The following is a 25,518-nucleotide window of genomic DNA, read 5'->3' on the forward strand; positions in this document are numbered from 1 at the left end:
CTCAGTGGCCATGGCTCACGGGCCTAGCCGCTCTGCAGCATGTGGGATCTTCCCGGACCGGGGCACGAACCTGTGTCCCCTGCATCGGCAGGCGGACTCTCAACCACTGCGCCACCAGGGAAGCCCTACATTTGCTTTCTTATATCTAAAAAAGTGTTCATCAATATGCCACTTATTATTAACCGCTGGTGGCCAGAACTAATGGGAATAAAGTCAATCATTAATGCAGGGCTGGATTATTTTTAAATAGGGAATTATCCCAAACTCATTTTTGTCCCAGATGATGAATTAACGAATTCTATTATATTACTACTAGAAATACCAAAGAATCCAATCTCTGATGCATTCTGGCTTGTTTTCTCATTCTTGTATTCTGAAGTTGACATTTTGTTTACTTGAGATGTTTCATGTATTGCCTGAGTTGCTGTAGCTCCCAGGACACGAGGTTAGCCAGGGGCTCTCTTTCTGTCTCTGTCCCCATCTGGATCCATTATGACCCAAATCCACTCCACAGGCCAGAGGCTTCTTTTCCCATCACCTTACCTTTTCTCCTCTGGACATCCACTCCCTAAGTATCTTTTCAAAATCATCATCACTCTTGCTGCTTACGAAAATCATACGTACTTTTAAAAAATTTGAGCATTTAAAAATGTATACTGTAGGATGTGAAATCCATCCACAAACCACTCCATTCACCAAAATAGATTCCAGATGGATTCAGGTGCTAGGTGTAAAAACTACAACTGTAAAAATATAGAAAAAAGTATAGGATACATTTATGACCTTGGGGGTAAAGAAGGCCTTTTAAAATGAGACATAAAACATAAAACCATAAAGAAAAAGATTGATGAATATGACCTCATAGAAATTTAAAACTTCTGTAAGGCAAAAGATGTTAAAAACAACGTTTAAAGACAAGCCACAGAATGGGTGAAAATATTTGCCACATATATAACAAAGACTACCCAGAATATCTAAGAAGGCCTACATGCAAGTAGAAAAATAGGCAAAAGGCACGAGGAAATTAAAAAAGGCCAGTGAACTTTGAATGTAAATTTCACGAGACAGGAATTTGTGTTGGTTCACTGTCTCCAGCATCTAGAGCAGTACCTTGATGTTTATTTAATGTGAAGTAAAATGTGAAAACATGCTCATTCTAAGTTTCAATCATAAAAATGCAATTTTAAATGGAGACATTTTACACACTGGATTGGAAAAAAATTTCAGTGTTGGTTAGGATGTGGGGAAATGTACACACTCGTGTGGTGTTGGGAGTGTAAATATACATCCTATTGAAGGGCAATTTGTGAGCATCTACCAAGTACAAGAATGCACGTGCCTTTTGACTTAGCAATGCCTACCTCAGGAAATTACTGAGGGTATCAATCACAGCATCGTTTGAGAAAACTGAAGGTTGTAAATGACCTAAATACTCATCAACATGGAAATGACTGAATAAGCTATGGTAAAATCAAACCATGACTAGTATGGGGCAGTTTAAAACAATGAGGTATGCCTACAGGTACTAACCTCCAACACAAACTGTCATGCAGCTTGTGAAAAAGACAAGCTGCATAACAACTGTAGACATGTGCATATGTTCTCGATGTAAATGCATAGAAAAAAGTTTGGATATGAATTTTTTTCCTTCACATATATTCTGGAATCTTCCCGTGTCAAAAGAAAAATCTAACTTGTTCTTTTATAAAGGTTGTGGAATGTTTCATTGACCGGGTATAGCATAACCTAATCAATTCCCTGTTGATGAATGTATGGTTATTCTTGGACAGCTTTATTAAGATATAATTCACATACTACACAATTCACAATTCACCCACTTAAAGTGTACAATTCAATAGTTTTGGTATATTACATTATTAATTTTTAAAAACTGTGATAAAATATAACATAAAATGTGTCACTTTAACCATTTTAAGGGCACAGTTCAATGGCATTAGTTAGATGACTATATCATTTTCATTTTTACTATTATAAATAAATGCTGTACGTCTACATCCTCATACATCTTTGTGCAAATGTGCTTCTCTATAGGACAGAAAGCTCTCATCTGCTGAGGTCCAGAGATAAAGAGTGATAAAGAGAAATACGGGTGGGTTTTTTCCTAAGATTACTACATTACTGTTAAATGTGATTTTAAACCTCTCAAAGAGACAGAGGATTTTCCAAAGCAAATGCAAAAGTGGAAAAGCAAAGACTCCCCATGTTTCTATGTTCATTTAAGTTGTCAAGTACATAAAAACCAGTTAAAGCAAAGGATGATCTGTCACCCAGTATCTGAGCATGCATATGCTAGATCCCAGTGGAATCTGTTATCTGGTATCTGGCAACTTATCCTGAGTCTTTTTTGTCAAACATACCACAAGCAATTGGACCCTACGTAGACAGACATGGCCTTAATATTAGATCTGGTTTCCTAATCTGAACTTCTCAGTCTAACTGGAGGGTGACCGCTGGCAATTCACTTAATCCAATGGACTAACGTCCCGGCTTTGTAAAATGGAGGGTCTAGCTGGATGCTAGAACCTGTGTGGGCCAGGTCACAAGCTGTGCTGGCGGGAACAGGTCAGCCCGAAACCGCAGATATGCCGGAGGCAAGCTCTATAGTCTGGGAGCTCTGGTCTGAATGTGCCAGCGACTTGTTTTGCGGCCCCGGGCAAGTTACTAAACCGCTGACACGTCAGTCTCTAAAGCTGTCAATTGGTATTTACCTTACAGGGTGTTGTGATGGTTCAATGAGACAAAGCATGCATACTGCCTGGCTTGTGCCTGACACCAAAGATGTCCTCAATAAAGGGTAGCTTCATGTGTTTTAAACACCAAAGCATGTGTCAGTGCCATTCATCCAAGTTGCCAAATATCCCAACTTGTATAACAGCAATAGTAGCTTATACTTCTGTAGCATTTATTACGTGCCAATCACATCCTGAGTGCTTAACATCTATGAACTTATTTAACCCTCTGGTCATCCTATGAGATGGATACTATTACTTCCATGTTACAAAAGAAGAAATAGGCACAGAGGGTAAGAAACTCATTCAAGATCACAATTACTGCATAGCATAACCAGGCTTTGAAACCAGGCAATCTGTACTCTACAGAGTCTGTGTTCTTAGGCACTATTAAATGCAAATATCTTTGTATTTATAGGTGTGGACATAAATGTGGTATTTCCCCCTATTCTGATAGCTCTCCAGTTTCAATACCTGGTATCAACATCCTTTCCTTACCAAGATGTAAAAAATTAAGATTACTTCGATAAAACACTCAAATTTCACCCTACCACCTAATTTTAAAACCTATTTTTTAAATGACTGCCAAATGAGAACTTGTTTTAAAGGCAGCTATAAAAAGAATGAATACAAGCGAGGACATTATTAAACTTCTCATTGGTCACTCTAAGATTACACTGTGACTCCTATGAGCCTAAGGTGTTTTGAAACTCAAATGCTTGGAGAGTTACCTTCTCATACTGAACAGTATTCTGTTTCATTAGCTTACTCTATTTCCCTAGAGTTTCCACCTGAAAATTGAACAGTTTCTCATTAGATCACATGTGCTTTTAACATCAGCTCATAATATGCCTCTCAGAGGAAACAGGCTTTGGACTGCTCATGGAGCAAACCTCAGTGTTTAGCAGCTGGGATTCTGTTAATTTACCCCATGTAAAAGGTTACTTTTGTTTTCCTCCCTTAATTCACTTCTATCTTCATCTCTAGCGTACAGGGGAAAGCTTTCCCCCTCTAGCAAGTAGGACCCCAGTGGTGAGGAATGACACAGTTACTTGTCTGACCCAACCATTGGGTTCCTGGGAGGCACAGGAGGAGTTCCGTCAGGTCAGGGCAGCTCAAGCACCCCTATACTATACCAGCAACTTCTCCTCCCAGACATTAAGGATGCTGAGTACACTCTATCCTACCCATCGGGTGGCAGGGGTCCTACAGCCTTAGCATCTAAGGTATCTTACTCTGCTCATTGGAAAATCCAAAGTTCTTGATGGCCAGATTCTGCTCTCTACCACCTCATCCATCAATGGAGTCTGTATAAGTCTAAATCTCAGTTGTCAGGACAGAGCTCCTGGGCCCAGACAGATCAGTAGAGGTGGTGAGAGTGTTTCTGAGCATTTTGAGATATTTAGATAGACTATGTCTGCCCAGAGTATAGCAAGGATGTAGGCATGGGAAGGCTCAAGAGTGAGATCTTTTGTCTAATCCAACACGTAGGTGATCAGCCAAGATACTCTTATTTATACAAGCTCCTAGCATTTGGCTTGATAGAGTATATTCAATGTTTTCTAACAGATACAATCTTGTTTTGATCAGTTTCAGAGGGCTCTGAACCTTTGTAAAGCATCACATATATATGTCCCACTAAAAAAGAACATTCCAAAGGGCAGAAATTAATACCCCTCAGCACCCGCCAGAAAGTCTGGCATATTGCCTTGTTTATGGCACTTCCTCAGTCTGTTCTTGCAAAGGTTCCATAGTCAGTGCAGTAGTTTTCATGTTACCTGCCCCTGGGTCATGGAACCTTTATTCCAGTAGATTCTTGTGTGAAGATCCAATGTAAGAAGTTAAAGCTGAGCTGCGTGGGATAGGGAGGGTGGGAGGGAGACGCAAAAGGGAGGGGATATGGGAACATATGTATATGTATAACTGATTAAATTTGTTATAAAGCAAAATAAATAAATAAATAAAATTAAAAAAAAAAAGAATACATGATTGTTGTTTTAAGCCACTGAGTTTTGGGTCAAAAAAAAAAAAAAAAAAAAAAGCTGAGCTGCTCTGGTTTAAGGAAGGGGAACCCAAGCTGTTGACTGTCTCCTTACTCACTAAAGTATCTCAAGTCATCTTGACAGAAGCCTCCAGGTTCTAGAGACCATTTGAAAACTGGAAGAACTGGTACTTTGAATCCTGGGTTTGAGTTCCCAGCTCTGCCCCTTACCAGCTAAGTTGCCTTGGGCAAGTCACCTTTTCCCCAAGCCTCAGTTTCCCATCTGTAAAACAGGGATAACACTACTTAATTCCCAGACTGATGGCAGGATTTAAAATAAGGCATGAAAGTAGCTAGTACATAACAAGCATTCAATAAAGTGTTCAACTTTATTACTAATGGGTCAAGTACCCCCTTTTATTACTCTTTAAACATACTTTCCCAAGGACAGAGAACAGAATGTCCTATGGAATCATAGCCCCCTGGGGGCTACAAAGAGTGCAGTTTCAGTGAAGAGTTTACGTGAGTCAAAATATTTCCCTATTTATCACTGTCCTTTGAACAATCTGCTTACAAAAAACCAAAACCAAACCCATAATGACAAAATCCTTCTAAAACTTTGTATTTTCCAGTGAGCACAAACTAAGATACCCTAGATGCTAAGACACATTAGAAATCACCTTCAGCTCTTTATCCTTGACCGTGTACAGGGGCAGCATTCAGTGCCCCAGCTGCTGCTGGAAGCAAAATCTCACCCTGCCCCTTAGCTCCAGTCTGTTTTCCCATTCACTTTACCGGGAATTCCTACCCCCTCACCTATCTGCCTGGGAACAGTCAAAGCTTTGTCCAATTATCAGCTTCCCTGATAAGCCCTTCTCGACTTTCCCAAGCACCCTGGAGGCCAGGCCTTTGAATGTTCATGGCCCTGTTACAGTGGTTTTCCCATTAAGGTGATTTGGTGTAAGGCCCCAGTCCTAGTTCCTAAAGAGAAAGGTCCAAGTTCTTTGTATCCACCTGCCCATGTTCTGGTAGACAGCAGGAGGGCAATAAATCGTTGTTGAACGAATATGTAAATGAATTACTGAAAGACACATTTGGATTACTAACCCAAATTTATCAGTTACCAAGACATAATTTTGGATCATCAATTTCTTCATCTATGAAGTCTCTTTGTTCTCAGCTCTAAAACGTGAATGTAAATAACTTAGAGTTTTCATATAGCTTAAGTGAGGAAAATCTGTAAGGGGCCTAGCATGGTGCCTGGCACATGACAGGTACTCAGTAAAGAGCAGCTGCATTTCTTTCATTTTCCCATCCTCGCTGCTCCTATTCAATAGCTTACCTAGAAAATGAGCCCAAGATTATGTCCCCTCTCAGTGCTGCTATATATCACCTGAAAAGTTCAAGTGGCTGTACAGTGGACCCTTAAACAGTGAGAGGGGTCAGGAGTGCCAAGCCTCTGAGCAGTCAAAGTCTGTGTATAACTTAGCTGGTCCTTGGTATCTGTAGTTCCTCAGTGGAGGATTCAACCAACCGCAGATCATGTAGTTTGGTTGTATTTACTATTGAAAAAAAATCCGCATGTAAGTGGACCAGCGCAGTTCAAGCTCATGTTGTTCAAGGGTCAACTGTACTTCATAATAACAATATTCCAATATTGTTTTAAAATAGAAGGTAATCTGTTTCTATTTTGTGCACTGTTGGTGGGAATGTAAATTGGTACAGCTACAATAAAAAAATTAAAACCGTAACTACCATGTGATCCAGCAATCCCACTTCTGGGTATTTATCTGAAGGAAAAATGAAATCAGTATGTCCAAGATGTATCTGCATCCCCACGTTCAATGCAGTATTATTCACAATAGCCAAAACATAGAAACAACCTAAATGTCTGCAGATGGATGAATGGTTAAAGAAAATGTGATATGTACATACAATGGAATATTATTCAGCCATGAAAAAGAAGGAAATCCTGCCATTTGCCACAGCATGGAGGAAATGAGGGCATTATGCTAGGTGAACTGAGACAGAGCTATGATCTCACTTATATGTGGAATCTAAAGAAGCTGAACTCATAGAAACAGAGTGGATTGGTGGTTGCCAGGCACTGGAGAGCAGGGGAAATAGGGAGATGTTGATCAAGGGGTACAAACTGCCAGCTCTAAGTTCTGAGTACAGTGACTATAGTTAACAATACGGTATTATATGAAGTTGCTGAACGATTAGACTTAAATGTTTGCACCACCACCGCAACAAAATAGTAATTGTGTGAGGAGAAGGATGTGTTAACTAATCTTTTTATGGTAATCCTTTTACAATACATGTGTTATCAAATCATCACGTCGCACACTTTAAACTTACACAATGTCATATGCCAATATTACATCTCAATACCATTGGGAAAAAATTTTAAGGTCTGTTCCTAGGTGCTCTGACATTTTTCTTTGAATTCTAGATTTAATTAATATTTATCACTTTCTGTATAAGTCTGGCATAACCAGAATTTGTCTCCAAAATGGCTGATTAAAAAATCATTTCTTTTTGTGTGACCTGGGTTCTGTGAGGGCAAAAAGACACTATGGGTGATGCATCACTGAAATGTTTCTGGTAAGCTGTATGATAAAGATAAGTGATCTTTAAGGTTTAAGTGAATAATCTGATCCAATTATGCTATTTAAATCAGAACTCTTCACACTGACAGCTCTTAGGAACTGTTATTATTTTTACAGATTTCTTATTACGTTTTGTTGGTGCTCTCGTTTATTCACCCTGGCATGTTTGTATTTTCTCACTGATTTCTTATTCCAGGCATGGCTGTTTCACCTTATTTCTTAAAGGGAATCTTTATTGTAATGCAAAATGAATTGTAAAATGATCAGGAATTTTCCAATCGAGAAAACAAATATGTCACTTTCCTATCAGGCAGGAGTCCCTAGGATGATGTGACTCCCTTTGGATGAAGCAAGAACTCTTTCACAAGGTGGGCAAGGTCTTCCACGATCTGCCCATCTTGCCTCCTCTCGTCCCTTCATGCTCTCCTCTCCAGCCACACTCAACTTCTTTTGCTACACAAGGTCCACATGCTCCTTAACCACCAGGCCTTTGAACACGCCATTTATGGCCTTGCCTTCCCCCTTTCACCTGGCTGACTTCTGTCCTTCCGGCCCCCTGCCATCTACTCCCCTAGGGTGAATCTCTTCTGCATTTACTAGGATGTCTCTTCCTTCCCACTCACCCCTCCGATCATCAGCTCCATCAGGACAGGGACCATGTTTGACTTCTTTACCTCTATATTTTTATATATAGTTTGTGGGCAGCACACACCACAAACTATACTAAGCATTCGATACATGTTTGCTGAATAAATTGAATGAATCTGTCTAGAGATAAATAGATTTAACTAAGGCTACTTTGGGATCTGTCAGTTAACTTTATGGGTCTCATTCTTCACTTGTAACTGCATCCAACATGGTTGACCACGACCTCAGCGAGGAAAGAGTTAACACAGCTGGTCTGTGTTATTCACTTCTTGTTTATCTCTGGAACACCTGCACTTGTTGTAATGACTCTTTTTTTTTTTTTTTTTGGTGTATTAGTTTCTGCTTTATAACAAAGTGAACCAGTTATACATATACATCTGTTCCCATATACCCTTCCCTCTTGTGTCTCCCTCCCTCCCACCCTCCCTATCCCACCCCTCCAGGCGGTCACAAAGTACTTACGTTTGGTAGTGTATATATATCCATGCCTCTCTCTCGCTTTGTCACAGCTTACCCTTCCCCCTCCCCATATCCTCAAGTCCATTCTCAAGTAGGTCTGTGTCTTTACTCTTTTTTTTTTTTTTTTTTTTGCGGTACGTGGGCCTCTCACTGTTGTGGCCTCTCCCGTTGCGGAGCACAGGCTCCGGACGCACAGAGTCAGCGGCCATGGCCCACGGCCCTGGCCGATCCGTGGCACGTGGGATCTTCCCAGACCGGGGCACGAACCCGTGTTCCCTGCATCGGCAGGCGGACTCTCAACCACTGCGCCACCAGGGAAGCCCCAGCCTCCTTTTTGAACTGCTGCTCTTCCTTCATGTCTGTGATATCACTCTTCACCTTTCTCCTACTTCCTTGCTGATTTTTTTTTTCCATCTCCTTTGTTGGCTTCTATCTCTACCAGACTCAAAATATAACAGTATCCTCTGGCTCTATTCTGGCCCTCTTTTATCTCTACTTTCTTGTTAGATTATTTTATAATCCCATGGCTTTCAATGCCATCTACATGTTGATGACTCCCAAGCTTATTTCTACAGCCAAAACTTTCCTCCAAACTCTACCTACACACCTGCCTACTGGACATTCCAACTGGATGTCTATTAAGGATTTCAAATTTTAAAAAATTGTCTAAATCAGAGGTCTTGATTTCAACCCAAACTTGTCCTCTTCTAGTATTTCCTATCTTGGTAAATAATACCTCAGGTGCTCAGCTGTCCAAGCTGAAAACCTAAAGGTCATCCTGGATCTTCTATTTTTCCCTATCTCTGCCCACCCCCTTCCAATCCATTAAGGAGGTCTTGTTGGTTTTATTTCCAAAGTAGATCTCTAATCCCTCCACTTCTCTCCATTTCTAATACAGCATCTTCATCCAAATCACCATCATCAACAGTTGCCTGGATTATTATAACTGGATTAGTCTCCCTGCTTCTATACTTGCCCCTTTCTAATTAATTCTCTATTCAGCAGCCAATGTTATAATTTTTCCAAACCCACATCAGATGACATCATTCTGATTAAAACCCTTCAATGGTTTTCCATTATTCTTAGAACAGAATTCAAACTCTCCCTGTTTGAATTAGCATACCAGGCACTCTGTGAACTGTCCCCTGCACGCCTCTCCAGCTTTACCCAGTACCACTCTCTGCGTGCTCACTGTGCTCCAGCACCACCGGCCTCATTTCTGTTCGTGGAATACAGCACAATCCTTTCCACCTCAAAGCCTCTGGACTCTCTGCCCACCCCTACACTGCGAGCTAGAGTGCCGCTGAGACTGAAGACACATTTTGTGCATTTAGAAGTATATGTCATTAAAACTCACAAGATACCCAGGCCCAGCTACATGTTTATTAAGGCTAGAATGTGGTATTTCCCAATTTGTCTTTCTGTTTTTTCATAAATAGAAAGGAACTTACCGGTAACAAATGATAATCCCACTAGGCTTATCTCTAGGTTATCTCTAGTAGAGAGAGATTATTCATCTCAGTCTCTAAGAGTAACAGAAAAAAAATAAAATGTGTACCTTAATTGAGCAACCTGCATCTCAAATTTAACCCCACGTGCATTCGGTATGATTACTAAAGTGTAAGTAAATCTAATATTAAAATAATGGGAAAACTCCTGTGGAATTGCCCCATGTTAAAATGATCTGTTCTCCCCATGTGTCCACACTGTCACAAGAGTGAACAGCCCCCTTTAAAAGAATTTTAATGGATGGGCTTGACTGAGTTACCAACAATTGGCAAGGGAATGGATACCTAACAGGGACTAAAAATTAAAGTTAAGATACTTTCAACCTTCAGTCTGTCTACCTGTTTATTTCCAAAACCTGAACATCTTAAACCTGTAAAGCATTCCTGAGTATAGAGGGGAAAAAAGACCCTTAAAATCGAGGGATTCCAAGTATCTGCTTAACTTTTCTGGTGGCGGGGTTGAGGGGGGAGGCTTCATCACATGGCCCTTTTCATTTTTCACGTTCTCTAGATAGACACTTGAACTAGTTTTCCACTGTTCAAATAAAACCAGGGATATTTACTTAACCTCTTCTTAATGGAGGGTGAGGGTGAGGGTGAGGGTGAGGGTGAGGGTGAGGGTGAGGGTGAGGGTGAGGGTGTGTGTGTGTGTGTGTGTGTGTGTGTGTGTGTGTGTCCTATATTTACTCTCTTCTCTTAATACATGTTTGGCTAGTGTTTGGGGGCTGAGGGAGCCAGAACCCCTCTAGGTGTGTCAGTGAATGACTCAGTCATGCCCTTGACTGCCTGAAGGACACTAACCTCCCTGTTGCCCTCCTACGCACCAGTGTGAGCTGTGTCACAATGAGGTCCTCCTATACTACCTCTCCAAGGTATCATGCTACTTCCCATAACATTGTTTTCTTGCAGTATAAACTGTTTTTGCTAAAACTATTTCATTTTCCTGAGAAACTGAAGTATTTACTACATACAACATATGTATAACTACATAACGTTGCATATATAAAGTTACATATAGTATGTGTAACTATATAAATGTATATAAAAGTATACATATATAAATATACATCCTATATACTTATATATAATAGCATACTATATACTATACTGTATAAAAGTGTATAAAAGCATATTTACATTAATGTTTCCTTTGCTATGCATGGAAAAACTCTCCAGCTGTGATCCTCACTGTGCCTGTCACATATAATCAGCACATAACTGGGCCTAAGATACGAAGATGAATGAAGCCTGGTCCCTGCCCTCCAGGTACAACATAGAGCTCCTGGAAGATGCTCTGGAAGAGGGGTGCAAGGAGATTCTAACTCTGCCCAGGCGACTAGAAAAAGACTTCCAGGAGGAGGTGACATTTTGAACCAAGCCTCAATCAACTGAATAAATGATCAAGTGGTCTCTAACATCCATTCCTGCTCTAAAAATGTGATGTTGTGCTCAATTTCACCTGACTGTATTCATAGTATACCCATGCACTTTGTCAGAAAGGAGGCTGAGTTATGTATTTGGATAACTGTCAGTTCAGGTGACTTTGGCTGTGCTCCTTAAGTGTGGTTCTAGTTTCCTCAGAGAGATTCCTATCAGAGAAATTTTAAAAACTGAGTAAACAACTAACTGAAAGTTCTTTGTTTATACAAACAGAGGGTTTGCTTTCTTCTTCTAGACTCTGTGACAGTGCTTGCATATTTGAAGGGTTTACCCTGTCATTAATGCCTTTATACCCCACCATGAAGGCTGCTATCTTCAGCTCTGAGGAAGTTCGGGATATGTCTGTGAAGCCAGTTTGAAGGCAACTTGTTTGAAGTTGGCGGCATTTTTGTGATGCCAAGGAGAGTAAACCTCCAGTTGAGCTTTTGACGAAGTTATGTACATGAAGGGTCACAGACCAGAAAATGTACGCTTTTTAAACATCTGACATGTAGCAGTCCTTGTAAAACAGGGTTGAGAAAACATTTTTTTTTTTTTTTTTTAGATTTATTTAGATGTTGGGGGTAGGAGTTTATTAATTAATTTATTTATTTTTGCTGTGTTGGGTCTTCGTTTCTGTGCGAGGGCTTTCTCTAGTTGTGGCAAGCGGGGGCCACTCTTCATCACGGTGCGCAGGCCTCTCACTATCGCGGCCTCTCTTGTTGCGGAGCACAGGCTCCAGACGCGCAGACTCAGTACTTGTGGCTCACGGGCCTAGTTGCTCTGCGGCATGTGGGATCCTCCCAGACCAGGGCTCGAACCCGTGTCCCCTGCATTAGCAGGCAGACTCCCAACCACTGCGCCACCAGGGAAGCCCGAGAAAACATTTTTAATGTTCAACTTATGTCTGTTTTATTTATTTTACGTCTGTTTATTTGCACACAAACTCAAGTTAGGATTTCCTAACCTCTCAGCAAACTACTACCCTATATTACATTGAATGGCTACGGAGCTAGGAAGAATACCAATTCTTTTCAATCACTAGATAGGAAGTTCCGATTTAATCTTCTTCCCCAACCCAAATGCATGTTGGTATTTGATATAATCTTCAAAACTTTACCTTTTTTGGGTAATAAACTCTGAGGGAAAAGAATCTGCAAAAGAAATCTATATATAACTGAATCACTCTGCTGTACACCTGAAACTAACAACATTGTAAATCGATTATATTTCAATAAAAGCATTTTTTTTTTTACTTTAAGATTCTCTTATCTTACGTTCTGACTTTGCACTCTTCGAGAAAGGGGCATTCTAAATTCACAAACCAAAGGAAGGAAACAGGGCGAATGGCAGTTGTCTCTCAACTCTAGATACTATTCGTCACTGCGGTGTTACCTCTAGGCACTCGTGTTTTGATTAAGAACAGAAACCAAACACCTTCTGGACGCTGGCTACATAAATTTGAAGTGGGTCTTATCAGCTCTCTGCATCTGTGCTTTTAGACCAACAGTCCCTAACCCTATCAGTTGATGCCTCTTTTTTCACGTCCAAGATTTTGCAACTCGTCCTTCACCATGCTGGCATGAAATCCACAGAAAATAATATTTGCATACATAATTTCAGAAAGATTGATAAAATGTTCAAACTTTACATAAAGAGGAAATAAAAAGAAAGCAACTTATAATAAGAAAATGCTGCTTATATCAATTCTTGAGATTCATGGTGAAGGCATTTATTACACATGCAGACTGATTCAGCTGTGTGGTCACTGATGCCAGGATTTTAAGAACGTGAAATATCTCGGAATCAAGTTCAGAGAAAAATATAATTGAATTTTCCCTCAATCTACCTACAGGTACTATTCCTGGAAAGTTTGGTACATATTAAAATTGTGGGGAAACAGTATTTTGTGTTTGTATATAAATCGGAGTTGGTTTTAGGCTCAGATAATTGTAAGCTGGTCTTGCACCTATGGAAGACATTAGAAAATGTGGAGGACGATTTTTCACTAGGCCCGACTATTCTGTGTGTTGCTAACAAGATCAGGAGGATGCATCAGCGAGGTCCCCCCCTCCAAAGACTTAAAAGTTATGGCCTAAACCTCCCCTCAATTTCCAAAATTCCCCCTAGGGGGCAGTACTACTCTTAATGAGAACCACTGTTCTCAACTCAGGAGACAGCATTTTGGTGGGTGGGTGTCCCGAAAGTGTGCAAACCAGAATCTCAGTCTTCTCCTTTTGCCTCATAACCAAACAGTTTTAGTATATAGAAAAAAAATTAAGTCTACACCAAAATATGGAATTCACACTGCTTTGGATGAAACTGTAAATACTGAAAAGGGGTCTAGGATTCCATAGCCTATCACTCCGCACATAAAATACATTTTACACAGGCCTTTTCTTGGATGATGGAGGATGCTCCTCAGCTTCTGCAGAATCACAGCAGTCGGGGCAAGGGGAGGAGCAGGATGTATGGGGGAGGGGAAAAGGGACAAGAACAGAGAAAAAGGTACCTGGAGAAACTTCTCTACAGAAAAGAGCTTTAAGGGTCCACTATTTGGCACAAGACAGACTTTGGTTCCAATCACCCCTCTGTCATTTACTAACTGTGGATGATTCATTCAATCTCACTTCTTCACATGTAAATTGGGGGATAATAATGGTATTTCATACCATTGTTAGAGTGATCGAGGGGTATATGTAAAGTGCCAGGCAAAGAGTAAAATTCACTTAATGTTGGCTGCAATTATTATTTTTTTAAGTTTCAAATGCCCCTAGAGTATTGGTGGTTGAAGCTGAGTAACATCTGGGTTACTTTTTGGATATTCTGTCTCTTCCTCTTAAAATCTCATACCACAAATATAGTGGAAATCTAAATCATGTCCTTGTAAGAAAAAAAGGCAGTGTCTTTAAGAAACTTAATGGTTATAAAACAAAGCTGATGTTCCTAAGGTGTTTCAGAAAAGGACTTAACATTTCAAGTTAAAGAAGGGGAAAGGCTTGCTACCCCAATGTAACTTTAAATCACAAGTATGTATATTACAGCTGAAATTCCCAGATTTTAGTGGCTGTCTTGATATTTAGTCCTCAATATGTCAATATTTACATCACAGAAAGCATTTTATACAGGATCTCAAGCAAACTGGCTTGCCGACCACACTTGAGAAATGAACAGGGTGACAGAAAATCGAATGTTGTGGCAAAATCTTTTATCAAGTGTCCTTTTCAGAGGGTAAATCACCAGCCAGAATCTACCCAGGCAAGGGGAGTAGGCAATGAGAGGTCTGTGTACATGAGCACAGTACATGTCTCTTTGGGGCAGGAGTCTTAAGCCAATTCTAGCGAGATTTTTTAGTATCTGCGATGTTATGACGACTCCTGGCAGAGGAATTCAATAAATATCTGTTGAATGCATATGTGAAGGTGAGAATCCTTGGGGGAAAATGCAGGAGAAATAAATTCTCCTTTATACTTTAAACACAACAATGAAAACTTTATGCTACAGTAATCTTTCATCATCATCATCACTATAACACTTAGCATAACATCTACCCTCATAGCAAATTTTAAAGTAAACAATATTGTTAACTATAAGCACTCTGCTGTGCAGTAGATATCTAGGACATATTCATCCTGTATGACCAAAACTTTGTACCCTTTGATAAATACTACAGTAATCTTTCAAACCAGGAATGCCTGATTGATGACTGGTATAAGAGAAGAGGTAAGGGCTTCCCTGGTGGCACAGTGGTTGAGAGTCCGCCTGCTGATGAGGGGACACGGGTTCGTGCCCCAGTCCGGGAAGATCCCACATGCCGCGGAGCGGCTGGGCCCGTGAGCCATGGCTGCTGAGCCTGCGCGTCCGGAGCCTGTGCTCTGTAATGGGAGAGGCCACAACAGTGAGAGGCCCGTGTACCGCAAAAAAAAAAAAAAAAAAAAAAAAGAAGAGGTAAGCATACATTTCTTGAGATTATCAATCAATACTCCTTTTGGAAATCAATTTGGTTACCTGTATCAAATACACAGAACTGCTTTAAGACCTGGTAATTTCCTTTTTGGAAATGTATCCCCAATAGCAGGTAATGTATCCTTAACAGCAACTCTTATGTAGTACTTATTATGTGCCAGGAATTATTCTAACCACCCATTGTCACACTGCTACAAAGTAAAGGATCTAGAATTTGAACTTGGGCCTTGTAGTTCCAAAGCCTGTGTGTGCTCTGACAACTTTTGCTGTCTTAGCTACAAAGATGTCCACTATGGCACTTCTTTTTTTTTTTAATAACAGGAAAATTTAGAAACAAACTAAATGTCAGTGGGGTATAAGTTAAATAAACAATAGTATATCCATTGATAGGACACAAAGCAGGCATTAAAACTCAGGTTTTAGAAATAACATGTTTGCAGGGGCAAGCAAGATATTTGGCTCAGTGGGAGGGGAGAAAGTCACAAAACAGGGTGTATAGTCTTTCAGGTCTACTAAGTGTTTCCTTTGGATGGTGAGATTTAAATTTTCTCCTTGGTGCTTTGTTGTATTGTCCCAATTTTCTAAATGAACTTGAGTTCCTTTTGTACTCAGAAAAAGAAAATTGCTAATAACAAATTTCTCTCTAGATCAGCACAGCCCAATCAAAATACAATGCAAGTCATATATGTAATTTAAAATGTTTTAGAAACCACAACCATATTAACAAAAGTAAAAAGAAACAGGTGAAGTTTTTAAAAAAATATTTCTTATTTAGCCTTTATATCTAAAATATTACCACTTCAACATGGAATCAATATAAAAATATTAATGGTCTATTTTACTTTTTTGTATGAAATCTTCAAAGTCACTTTTAGCACACCTTAATTTGGTCTAGTCACATTTCAGCTGCTCAGTAAACAAGTGGCTACTGGCTACTGTGTTGGATCCTTGGTAGAAGCTTTACTTTCAGACCCAGTGTGCCCAAAACATGACTCTGAAACCCTCCAGTAACCTCAGTCTTCATGTGACCAGCCACATCTGTGTCAAACCTCTTCCTTAATGAGAAAGAGATGTGCTTCAGAGAAGGTGGATCTGAGTTTGAAGCCTCCCTCTAACACTTATCAGCTGTGTGATCTTCAGCAAGTTAATTAACTTCTCTGTTAATTAAAGAAGCCTCATTGGATCCTTTCCGTAAATGAGTATAAGGCCTATTTGAGTTGTTGAGATTGAAATAATGTATTACAACACCGAATACATGGAAAGCACTTTAGAACAGATTTTATTATCTAACCCTTGCCCTTTGCAACCTTCCTTATTCAGATCAAGGTTAGACTTAGCAGGAGGAAAGACAAGATTCTTAGAAAAGAGATGTAGGAAATCTCATTTAAAAGTGGTCCTAGAACTAATGTGGGGGGATATGGAAAGAATAGCTGGGGAATCTATAATAAATACATTTGTATTTTAAAGGGGGCTACCTGATAGCAGGGCACAAATGGCACAACTTTTTGCTTGCTTCACATGGCTTTCCCTCAGCAAATAGTCAAGCCACTAAACAAACAGATAAAAATCACTGAATACGTGCCAGGAACATGCTAGACAAAGGGGCTTAGGAGTAATTTTTTTTAAAAAATGGATAGGAGAGGTGCTCCCTTAACTGAATGAAGGAATGAATCAATGAACATTGTACATTTTCTGATTTTTCTCAACTCAGCTGTCTGTTCTTTTTGTTTTATAGTTGCCTCCGTTGTTTTACCTAAGATTTTCTTTACTCTGATATTAGGTAGTGGGATTTCCTCTAGAAGGCTCAACTGAAATATGGTCTGTCTACTATGGCTGAATCTAGGTGAAGTGTATATACGTACTCAGCTTTTGGGTAGGTTTCAAACATTTCAAAATTAAAAACTGGAAAAAATCAATTATAATAGAAGGCCATTAATCATGACATGTAGCAATTGTTTTTTTAGCATCACTGTTTATAACAGAGGCCACCAGAAACTATATAGATGCCACAAAGAGGTGAATGACTAAGAAATTCACATAATCGAGGATAAAAGACTATATAGCAATCAATTCACACCTGCAGACCTTTCAATTCATGGAAATACGTAATGAAATAATGTGAACTGGGGAAAAAAAGCAGATGAGAATCCATGATTACAGTAATGAAAATACACGTGATATGCATCTACAAAAACTAAAAATGTATTTGGCGAGGTAGGAGGATTACTTTCCCTTCTAGGTATGTTGCCCACATTCACAATAACAAAGAAAAATAAATAACACATATGGTAAATCTTGTTTGCTAAGCAAACTTATCTTACATCAGAGGGCAGGATGGCCAGGGGAAACTGTGCATCTAGTGAAAAGAGTACCAACAAATATGCTTGGCAACCGACTCCCAGTTACTAGCGTGCAGTTTAACCTACTACTCAGAACCTCATAGCAGATTTGGGATTTTTCTTAATCGGAGTAATTATTCAGAATACTCAATACAAATATGTGACCTAAACTAGTGTCAGATTTTATTTTTTACATGGTAATTCCTCAGTCCTTTAACCACAATAGTGCACACAAGGTAAAAACAATTAAGCCTGCTGCCTTTCATTATTACCGTGGTCTGATAGCACGCAGGGTAGATCAAAATAGCTGGTTGACATTGAGAGTCCCGCCACAAGCACTTTGTGCTTGAAAAAAAAAAAACCAAATCATTTAGTACTTAAAATTAACAACACTGGCATCACCTGTGCGTTAAATGACTGAACAATAACTCAAGTTAGTTGTGTTCTATATTTCCTTTATTAATATAATTAGTATTCTTAGATCTTTTAAAATTGCTCTTCTCTAGCCCTAGGGGAAAATGATTTCAAAAGGCTGAATACATATGCTGATTCAAGATATGCTTTCTCATACATCCAACCTCTGTAAGTTTGGATGATACATTAATATAGAGTAATTCTGGCACCAACTCCTTATCAACGTTGTTTAAAAACAAAAATGCCATTACACACATAAGCCAAGGATTTTTATGTTGCATTGCACATAAGCAAATTTATGTAATACTTTTAAAACATAAAAACCATGGCCTTAATTTTTTGGAAAACGATTACTTAAGAATATGGTAATTAAGAGACTCACAAATTGGTTGAAAAACTCAGAGCTAAAATTCACATGGGGTTGAAATACACCTTATAAAGAGCTGACATCCAAATTACATACACTTGACAAAACTTATAATTTAAGCATTAAGTTATTTGCTAATCTCTTTGGGGAGGTACAAAAGATTGAGAAATAATAATATCTGGTAAAATTATTTGCCTTGTCCCAAAATGGCTAAGCCTTAAAGTAGAATGATCTGAGCGCCAATCCTGGTTATAAAACTCACTCAAGATCTGAGTGTTCTTGGGCAAAATACTTAATTTCACTATGATTCAATTTTCCTATCTACTAAAATTAGAATTACTTAATATATAGTTGTATATTTATACTTAATATATGGTTTCTAAATTAAAACAATAAAGTAATTAAATAATGAACGCGAAAATACTAAGGGCAATACCAATCACTGCTATGGTACACTTATTATCCAGCAGTTAGTCTCATTCAAATGGATAACTTTTAAAATAGCCTTTTAATCAGTACCAGAGCCATTTTTTTGCATAACTTTAAGCCATAGGGCTAATTATACGTAACATAGAAATCTCACCAACACAACTGCCCTGTTTTAGTTTAAAAGAGACTTGAAGACACGATCCTAACAGTCCGAGTCATATTTAAAGAAGCCATCAAAAAGGGAAACAAACCTGAGATGGGTAAACAGACTTCCTTGGCAGAAGTTCATGTAGAAAACTAAAACCTAAAGTACTCATCCCAGGAAATCACTGTCTGCAAGATCCCAAAACAGAACGCCATTAACGCAAAGCACTCGACACCGAATGACAGCGGAGACGTCTAGTAAAACTCAGGTCTTACTACTCCACTGACAAAAAGCAACACAACACACAAAAGCAGAAACAACCAACACGCAAGGCAGGGATGGATCCGCTCGAGCCCCTCTTGAGTCGCTTCATGGAGAGGGGACAGGAGGCTAAGGCATATTTAATGAATGAAACTGAGGACTAGGGGTTTGGGAAAGTACACGAGACGGACCCTACCTTCCACAGATTTCCCGATACTGTGTAAGTGAGTGATAGAACTGTAGTTTTGGTTAATACTCTTCAGGAACGCTTCCATCTCTGGCTGGTGGTGGTAGTTGAAGTCCAGCGCAGCTACCACAGGCAGCAACAGCCCTAGCCAGAGGCGGGCGCAGTCCATGTTCTAGAGATGAATAAAAACAATAATAAAGCTGAGCAGGTGAGGAAGGGGGTGGTGGGGAGTGTGCACGTTACTCGCTTCGGCTCCGCTGTCTAGTCTCAGATCTCCCGGCACTAACACTCCCAGCTTCCGAAGGAGGTAAAAGTTGGAAGCAACAGCTTCGGGAGTTAGCGCACCCGGAGCACGGGCAGCCCCTGGTGCCCTCCATCCCGCCTCCCACCTTCTCCGCGGCCCGACAGCTGCAGCAGCTGCGCCCGACCCCGCGTGACCCCCTGCTCACCCCAAACCCAGGCGCGCACCGCTGCCCGGCGGCTGCCACCAGGCGGGACCCGGTATTAATAGCCCGGCCAGGGTCCCACCCCCGACGCCTGACTGACTTCTCTCCGGCCCACTCAGGCGCCGCGCGGAGCACTCCGGGGCGGGGCCGACCCGGGCGGTCCGGGCTCCTCTGTCTCCCTCGAGCTCCCTGGACGCGGCGGCCTGTGCTGGGGCGCGGCTGAGAGCTTCCCGAAACCGAGTTGCCTCAAGCGGTCCCAGTTTTTGCCGGCGCTCCAGGTTGGCAGTGCGCTCACCCCGGCCACGGCTCCGTCCGCTGAAGGGGTCCGGGGCGCTCCACCAAAGGGGCACGAGGTGTCTCCAGCTGCAGCGAGTTTGGAGACGCTAAAGGCTCGGAGTTGGGCGAGCTTCTCGAGTTGGGCGGTGCGGGCCGGCGTGTCCCGGGCTCACCTGGAGCCCCACGAGGCGCCGCGAGCCCCGGGCGCCCGCAGCCCCGAGCGGGCTCCTTTGCTCTTCGGTGCCGACCCGAGTCGCCAGGGCCGCGCTCCCAGCTGCGCCAGGCGTCCCAACCCTGTTCTGCAGTCGCGTGGCATTTCAGAACGTGCGTGTAGAAGTTTAAATGCCGTCGTGTGGAGTCCAGGAAATTTTCCGACAAATATTTATAGTGTATGAGATTTGACTAAATCAGAGTTATATTGAAGACTGGCAATCTGGAAACCACATGGAAGAAGGCAGCAGAGGCATCACTGTAAAGTCAACGCTGCCGCCACTAACACTGCCTAGGCCAGTTTCAGTTATCTCTACCTAAAATGCTTCTTTCTGGAAGGATGGGGTGATCTGTGTTTGCACTAGAGATAGCAAGGACTTCGCCGAAACCCAGAGGGTGTGTGGGACGGGCAAAGACCGCGCACACCTGTCACACATTACCTATCAGAGTACCGGGAGGCTTGTGCTACGGGTCCAGTGAATGTAAAACGTTTGAAAAGCACTGATTTGGGATAACATTCCCCTTTAACAGATTAAAAACAGTAGTGCCAGGGCCCCACCCCTGACAGGTTGAACAAAATTTCCGAAGCCCAGGAATGTGAATGGAACGTGCCCTCAAGAGCTGAGAACCGCTAGTGACTGCCTGTCTCTTTTTTTGTTGTTAAATAATTTATTGTTTTATTTTTTATACAATTTTTAAAGGTTACTTTTCATCCTGTCTCTTCTTTGTTTGTGATACAGATACTACTGTAGAATTGAGCGGTTTGGAACCTGAGGCCCCCTGTGATTCCCGGGTAGCAGAGTAAAGAAGTTTGAGCTATGATTATAGCATCACATGATATGGGTCCCTGTCCTTGCTCTGACACTCAATGGTTGTGTCAACTCTCTGTGCCTTAGTTTCCTAATTGGTAAGATGGAAATGATAATTGTACTTACCTAAATAAGGTTGGCAGGCATATTGTGAGAACTCTGGGAGGTATCTATTAAGTAAATAACCAGTTTAATTCATAAATCTAAGCAGAATTTTCTAAGAGTTGGAAAATCTTAATACGATGGTGTTGGGTTTTTGAGTGGATTAAAAGAAAAAGTATGCAGCAGTTGCTATGCTAACTGTGATTTTTACCAGATGGTTTGAAGAAGTTCTTTCATTGTCGTTCATTGACTGGAGGCCTGAAAGGAGGTGGAATAGGGTCGAGGAGATTAAATTTAGGCAAAGTTACTCTAAGGAATGGGAAAGGGAACTGTCAAGGAACAAAGTGAAGGATTTCTGATCTGACTTTAGAAATCAAACATTTGTTACAGAAGCAAGTGGCAGTTTTGAGATTTCCTTTAGTGATGCTGTGGCTGGAGCCTGGAGAAGAGAAGATGGTGGCTTGGTCAATCCTGGGATGGAGGTCGCCAGGGTTCTTATTCCAGATAAACAAAGGGGTGAGGTATAGTTGAAATTACTGCCCTTGGGGTTCACACTAGGTAAGGAATGGAAGCAGATTCAGGAGAGAGCCAATCAGAGAATGGAGGTAAGGAGTACAGGGGTTTGAGGGCTGAAGGTCCAGAACCTAGCCACTCAAAGTGTGGTCCAGGACTAGCATTGACATCACCTGGGAGCTTGCTGGAACTGCAGAGTTCCTTGTCTCACACCAAACCTACTGAATCAGAACACGCATTTTAATAAGATTTCCAGTCCTATGTATGTTCAAATTTTATTTGCAATGGTCTAGAGGTCAAAAAAGTTTAGTGTTAGAGTGTGAAAGACATGGAGGAATAAAACGTTGGCCTAATAGACTAAAACACTAAAGTTTAGACTTCAGAGGTGATCTTTCTAAGCACGACACCACTAAAGGTAAAAACATAATAAAAAGGCAGATAATTTAACATCATAAAAATGTATACCTTCCATAAGGAAAACTCAGCATAAACATTACCCAAAAAATTGCAAACTGGAAGAATTAATAGCTCTTACACAATCAGGAATGGGCAAGGCCATTAATAGGTGGTTCATAAAAGCAGTAATACAAATGGTCAATTAACATAGTAAAAGTTGCTGACCTGGTTAGCAATCAAAGAATTACACATTAAAAGGGCAAAGTAATATTTTGTTTTGCTTACCACCAAGAAAGAGTAAAAAGATTGATAATATCTAGAAATGGACAAGATCTGGGGAAATGACATTTCTGCTATTTTAATGGTATTATAAATTGATACACCTTTCTGGAGGAAATCTGGGGAATAGACATCAAAATTTTAAATAGCTCTTTCTTGATAAAAACTTAAGCTATAGAAGTAATTTGGAGAAGTGCTGAGTTTATATGTTAGGATCTTTATAAGCACCACTGTTTTTAATTGTGACAAAGTAGATAAACAAACAATAGCAGGTTGATTATATCAGTGGTTCTCAACTGGGCGTTAACATTGCCCAAAGAAGACATTTGGGAATAGGTGGAAATATTTTTGATGGTCATGACTGGTGTGTAGGGGTGGGGGGCAGGGAGGACAGTGCTACTGGCATCTAGTGGGTAGAGGGCAGGGATGCTGCTAAACATGCTCCAATGACAACACAGCCTCCCACAACAAAGAATTATCCAGCCCCAAATTTTGGTGCTGAGGTTGAGACACCTTGGGTCAGGTAAAGAATATTATAGCCATACAATAAAATATTTTCAGCCATATTAATGATGATATAGGTCTGTATTTATTGGCTTGAAAAAATAAGTCATTGAGTGGCAAAAAGCAGATTGTAAAAGTAAAATGAATAGTAAATTCCCATTTTGAAAAGCAAACAAACAAAAAACTATTCCTAGCGAAAAGTTTTAAGGGTTACAGAATGCTGAGTGGTCAGCTCTAAGTTGCCAGGTTTTGATTTTTCTTTTTTAAATCTTTCTGTATTTTCTGAAAAATTTTGCAGTTAAACATGTGTTACTTTTAATCGGAAGAACAATGAAGGCATTTTCATCTAAAATCAAAACAGAGTGAAAAGCACAGAAGTGCCAGAGGTAAACAGTTCTAAATGAAGACGGGATCTACAATTTCTGTGGAGTGAATTACAGAAGTGAAGAAGGTCATTGGAAATGGGCTATTAAGGAATTTGAAAAGCTAGGGTGGGCAGATGATTCTGTCCAAGGACAGAACTCTGAAGTTCCCTGAGATAGTGGTAGGAATTGGAGCAGAGGGGGAGACTACGGTCAGGGGCTAAATACCTCAATAGATGTCAACAAAAATGGGAAGGCCAATGAAACTAGACTTTGTGACCTTCCAGCTTGCTTTTTCCTTCTTCTAAAAGTGTCACAAGAAAATATGAACAAGGTAAAAGAAGTTTTTAAAATCTACAAATTCCATTTACCCAGAAACAACCATCTTAAAAGAAATTTAGGTATTAATTAGTCCCCTAATGTTGTACATTTGTTTCCGGTATTTCACTGTTATACACAGTAAATAGTCTTAGAGCTAAATTTTTGAGCACATACTTATTTCCTTAGGATCAGTTCTTAGACATGCAATTTAAAGCATTTGGCCAAGCTGTATTCCTATAAAATGTCAAAAGTATAATTTCAAAATGTTTGAAAAAGTTCTCATACAAATATAAACGTAAGTCAAGTTTTTATTTTAACTCATTATTAAGGAAGCAGCAGGAAACAAAACTGGTTCCAAGAAAGATATGGGAAATAATGTTTTATATATATCAGTGTAAGGAAAAAAGAATACTGAAATCATTCTAAATTATTGATAAATTAGATATAAATCTGATTAATGTCCTGCAGAGCAGTAAACTATAACCTTTTGTGTTATCTTCTCTACAGAGCAGAAACTATTTTCATCTGTAAAGGACAAAAGTTATTTGTATCTCTATTAGACAAAAATATTAGCATCTTACCAATTTTCTACAAGTTAACATTTAAATTTCTTTTTTTTAAAGACAAAATTTGACCTATATCTATTAAAGAAATTGATCAATAACTAATAACCTTCTAAAAACAGAAAATGCCAGGCCCAGATGGGTCACTGGTGAATTCTACCAAACATTTAAGGAAGAAATTTTACTAATTCTCTACAGTCTCTTTTAGAGTATAAAAGCAGAGGGAATACTTCCTAACTCATCTGTGATGCCAGCATTATTCTTATACTAAAATCAGAAAAATATATTACAAGAAAAGAAAACTACAGATCAGTATCTCTCACGAACATAGATGCAAAAATCATCAACCAAATATTAGCAGACTGAATCCAAAAAAGTATAAAAAGAATTATACATCATGACCCAATTAGACTTATGCCAGGTATATAAGGCTGGTTAAACATTTGAAAATCAAATAATGTAACCTATCATTTCAACAGACTAAAAAAAGAAATACCACGTGATCATATCAATAGATGCAGAAAAAAGCATTTGACAGAATCCAACACTCATACTTGATAAAAACTCTCAGTAAACTAGGAGTAGAGGAGAACTTTCTCAAATTGATAAAGACTACAAAGCTGATTCCCTTCATTGTAAAACAGAAACTTACACAACATTGCAAAGCAATTATACTCCAATAAAAAATAAAATAAAATAAAATTCATTTGCACAAAGCAAAAAAAAAAAAAACCCAAAAAGAAACCTACAGCTAACATCATGCTTAATGAGGAGAGACCTGAAGCTTTTCCACTAAGATCAGGAACAAAGCAAGGATGCCCCCTCTCACCACTCTTTTTCAGCATCATACTGGCTAATGAAATCAGGCGAAAAAGGGTAAAAAAATGTACACAATTGGGAAGGAAGGCACAAAACTGTCTTTGTTCACAGATGACATGATCATATATGTAGAAAATCTGAAAGAATTAACCAAACAAACAGACAAATAAAGACACCTCCTGGAACAAATAAGTGATGGTTACAATGTTGCAGGATTCAAGGTTAGTATATAAAATCAAATGTTTTCCTGGGCTTCCCTGGTGGCGTGGTGGTTGAGAGTCCGCCTGCCGATGCAGGGGATGGGGGTTCGTGCCCCGGTCCGGGAAGATCCCACATGCCACGAAGCGGCTGGGCCCGTGAGCCATAGCCGCTGAGCCTGCGCGTCCGCAGCGGGAGAGGCCGCAGCAGTGAGAGGCCCGCGTACCGCAAAAAA

General features: G+C 40.1%; 1 protein-coding gene across 1 annotated transcript in view; it reads right to left on the reverse strand.

The window, feature by feature from the left end:
- Nucleotides 1-19,950, reverse strand: part of CPM (carboxypeptidase M) — a gene marked incomplete at its 3' end in the record, with an annotated part of 90,869 nt that extends 70,919 nt beyond the window's left edge. The window contains exons 1-2 of the mRNA XM_079714343.1: nucleotides 19,935-19,950; nucleotides 19,495-19,657 (exon numbers count right to left, since the gene is read on the reverse strand). Of these exons, the coding sequence (XP_079570469.1) occupies nucleotides 19,495-19,654 (160 nt within the window). The 5' untranslated portion in view covers nucleotides 19,655-19,657; nucleotides 19,935-19,950. The remainder of the gene's footprint in view (nucleotides 1-19,494; nucleotides 19,658-19,934) is intronic.
- Nucleotides 19,951-25,518: the final 5,568 nt, after the last annotated feature.

This window comes from Hyperoodon ampullatus, assembly GCF_949752795.1.
Source record: "Hyperoodon ampullatus genome assembly, chromosome: 11".
In the NCBI taxonomy this organism is placed as follows: Eukaryota; Metazoa; Chordata; class Mammalia; order Artiodactyla; family Ziphiidae; genus Hyperoodon; species Hyperoodon ampullatus.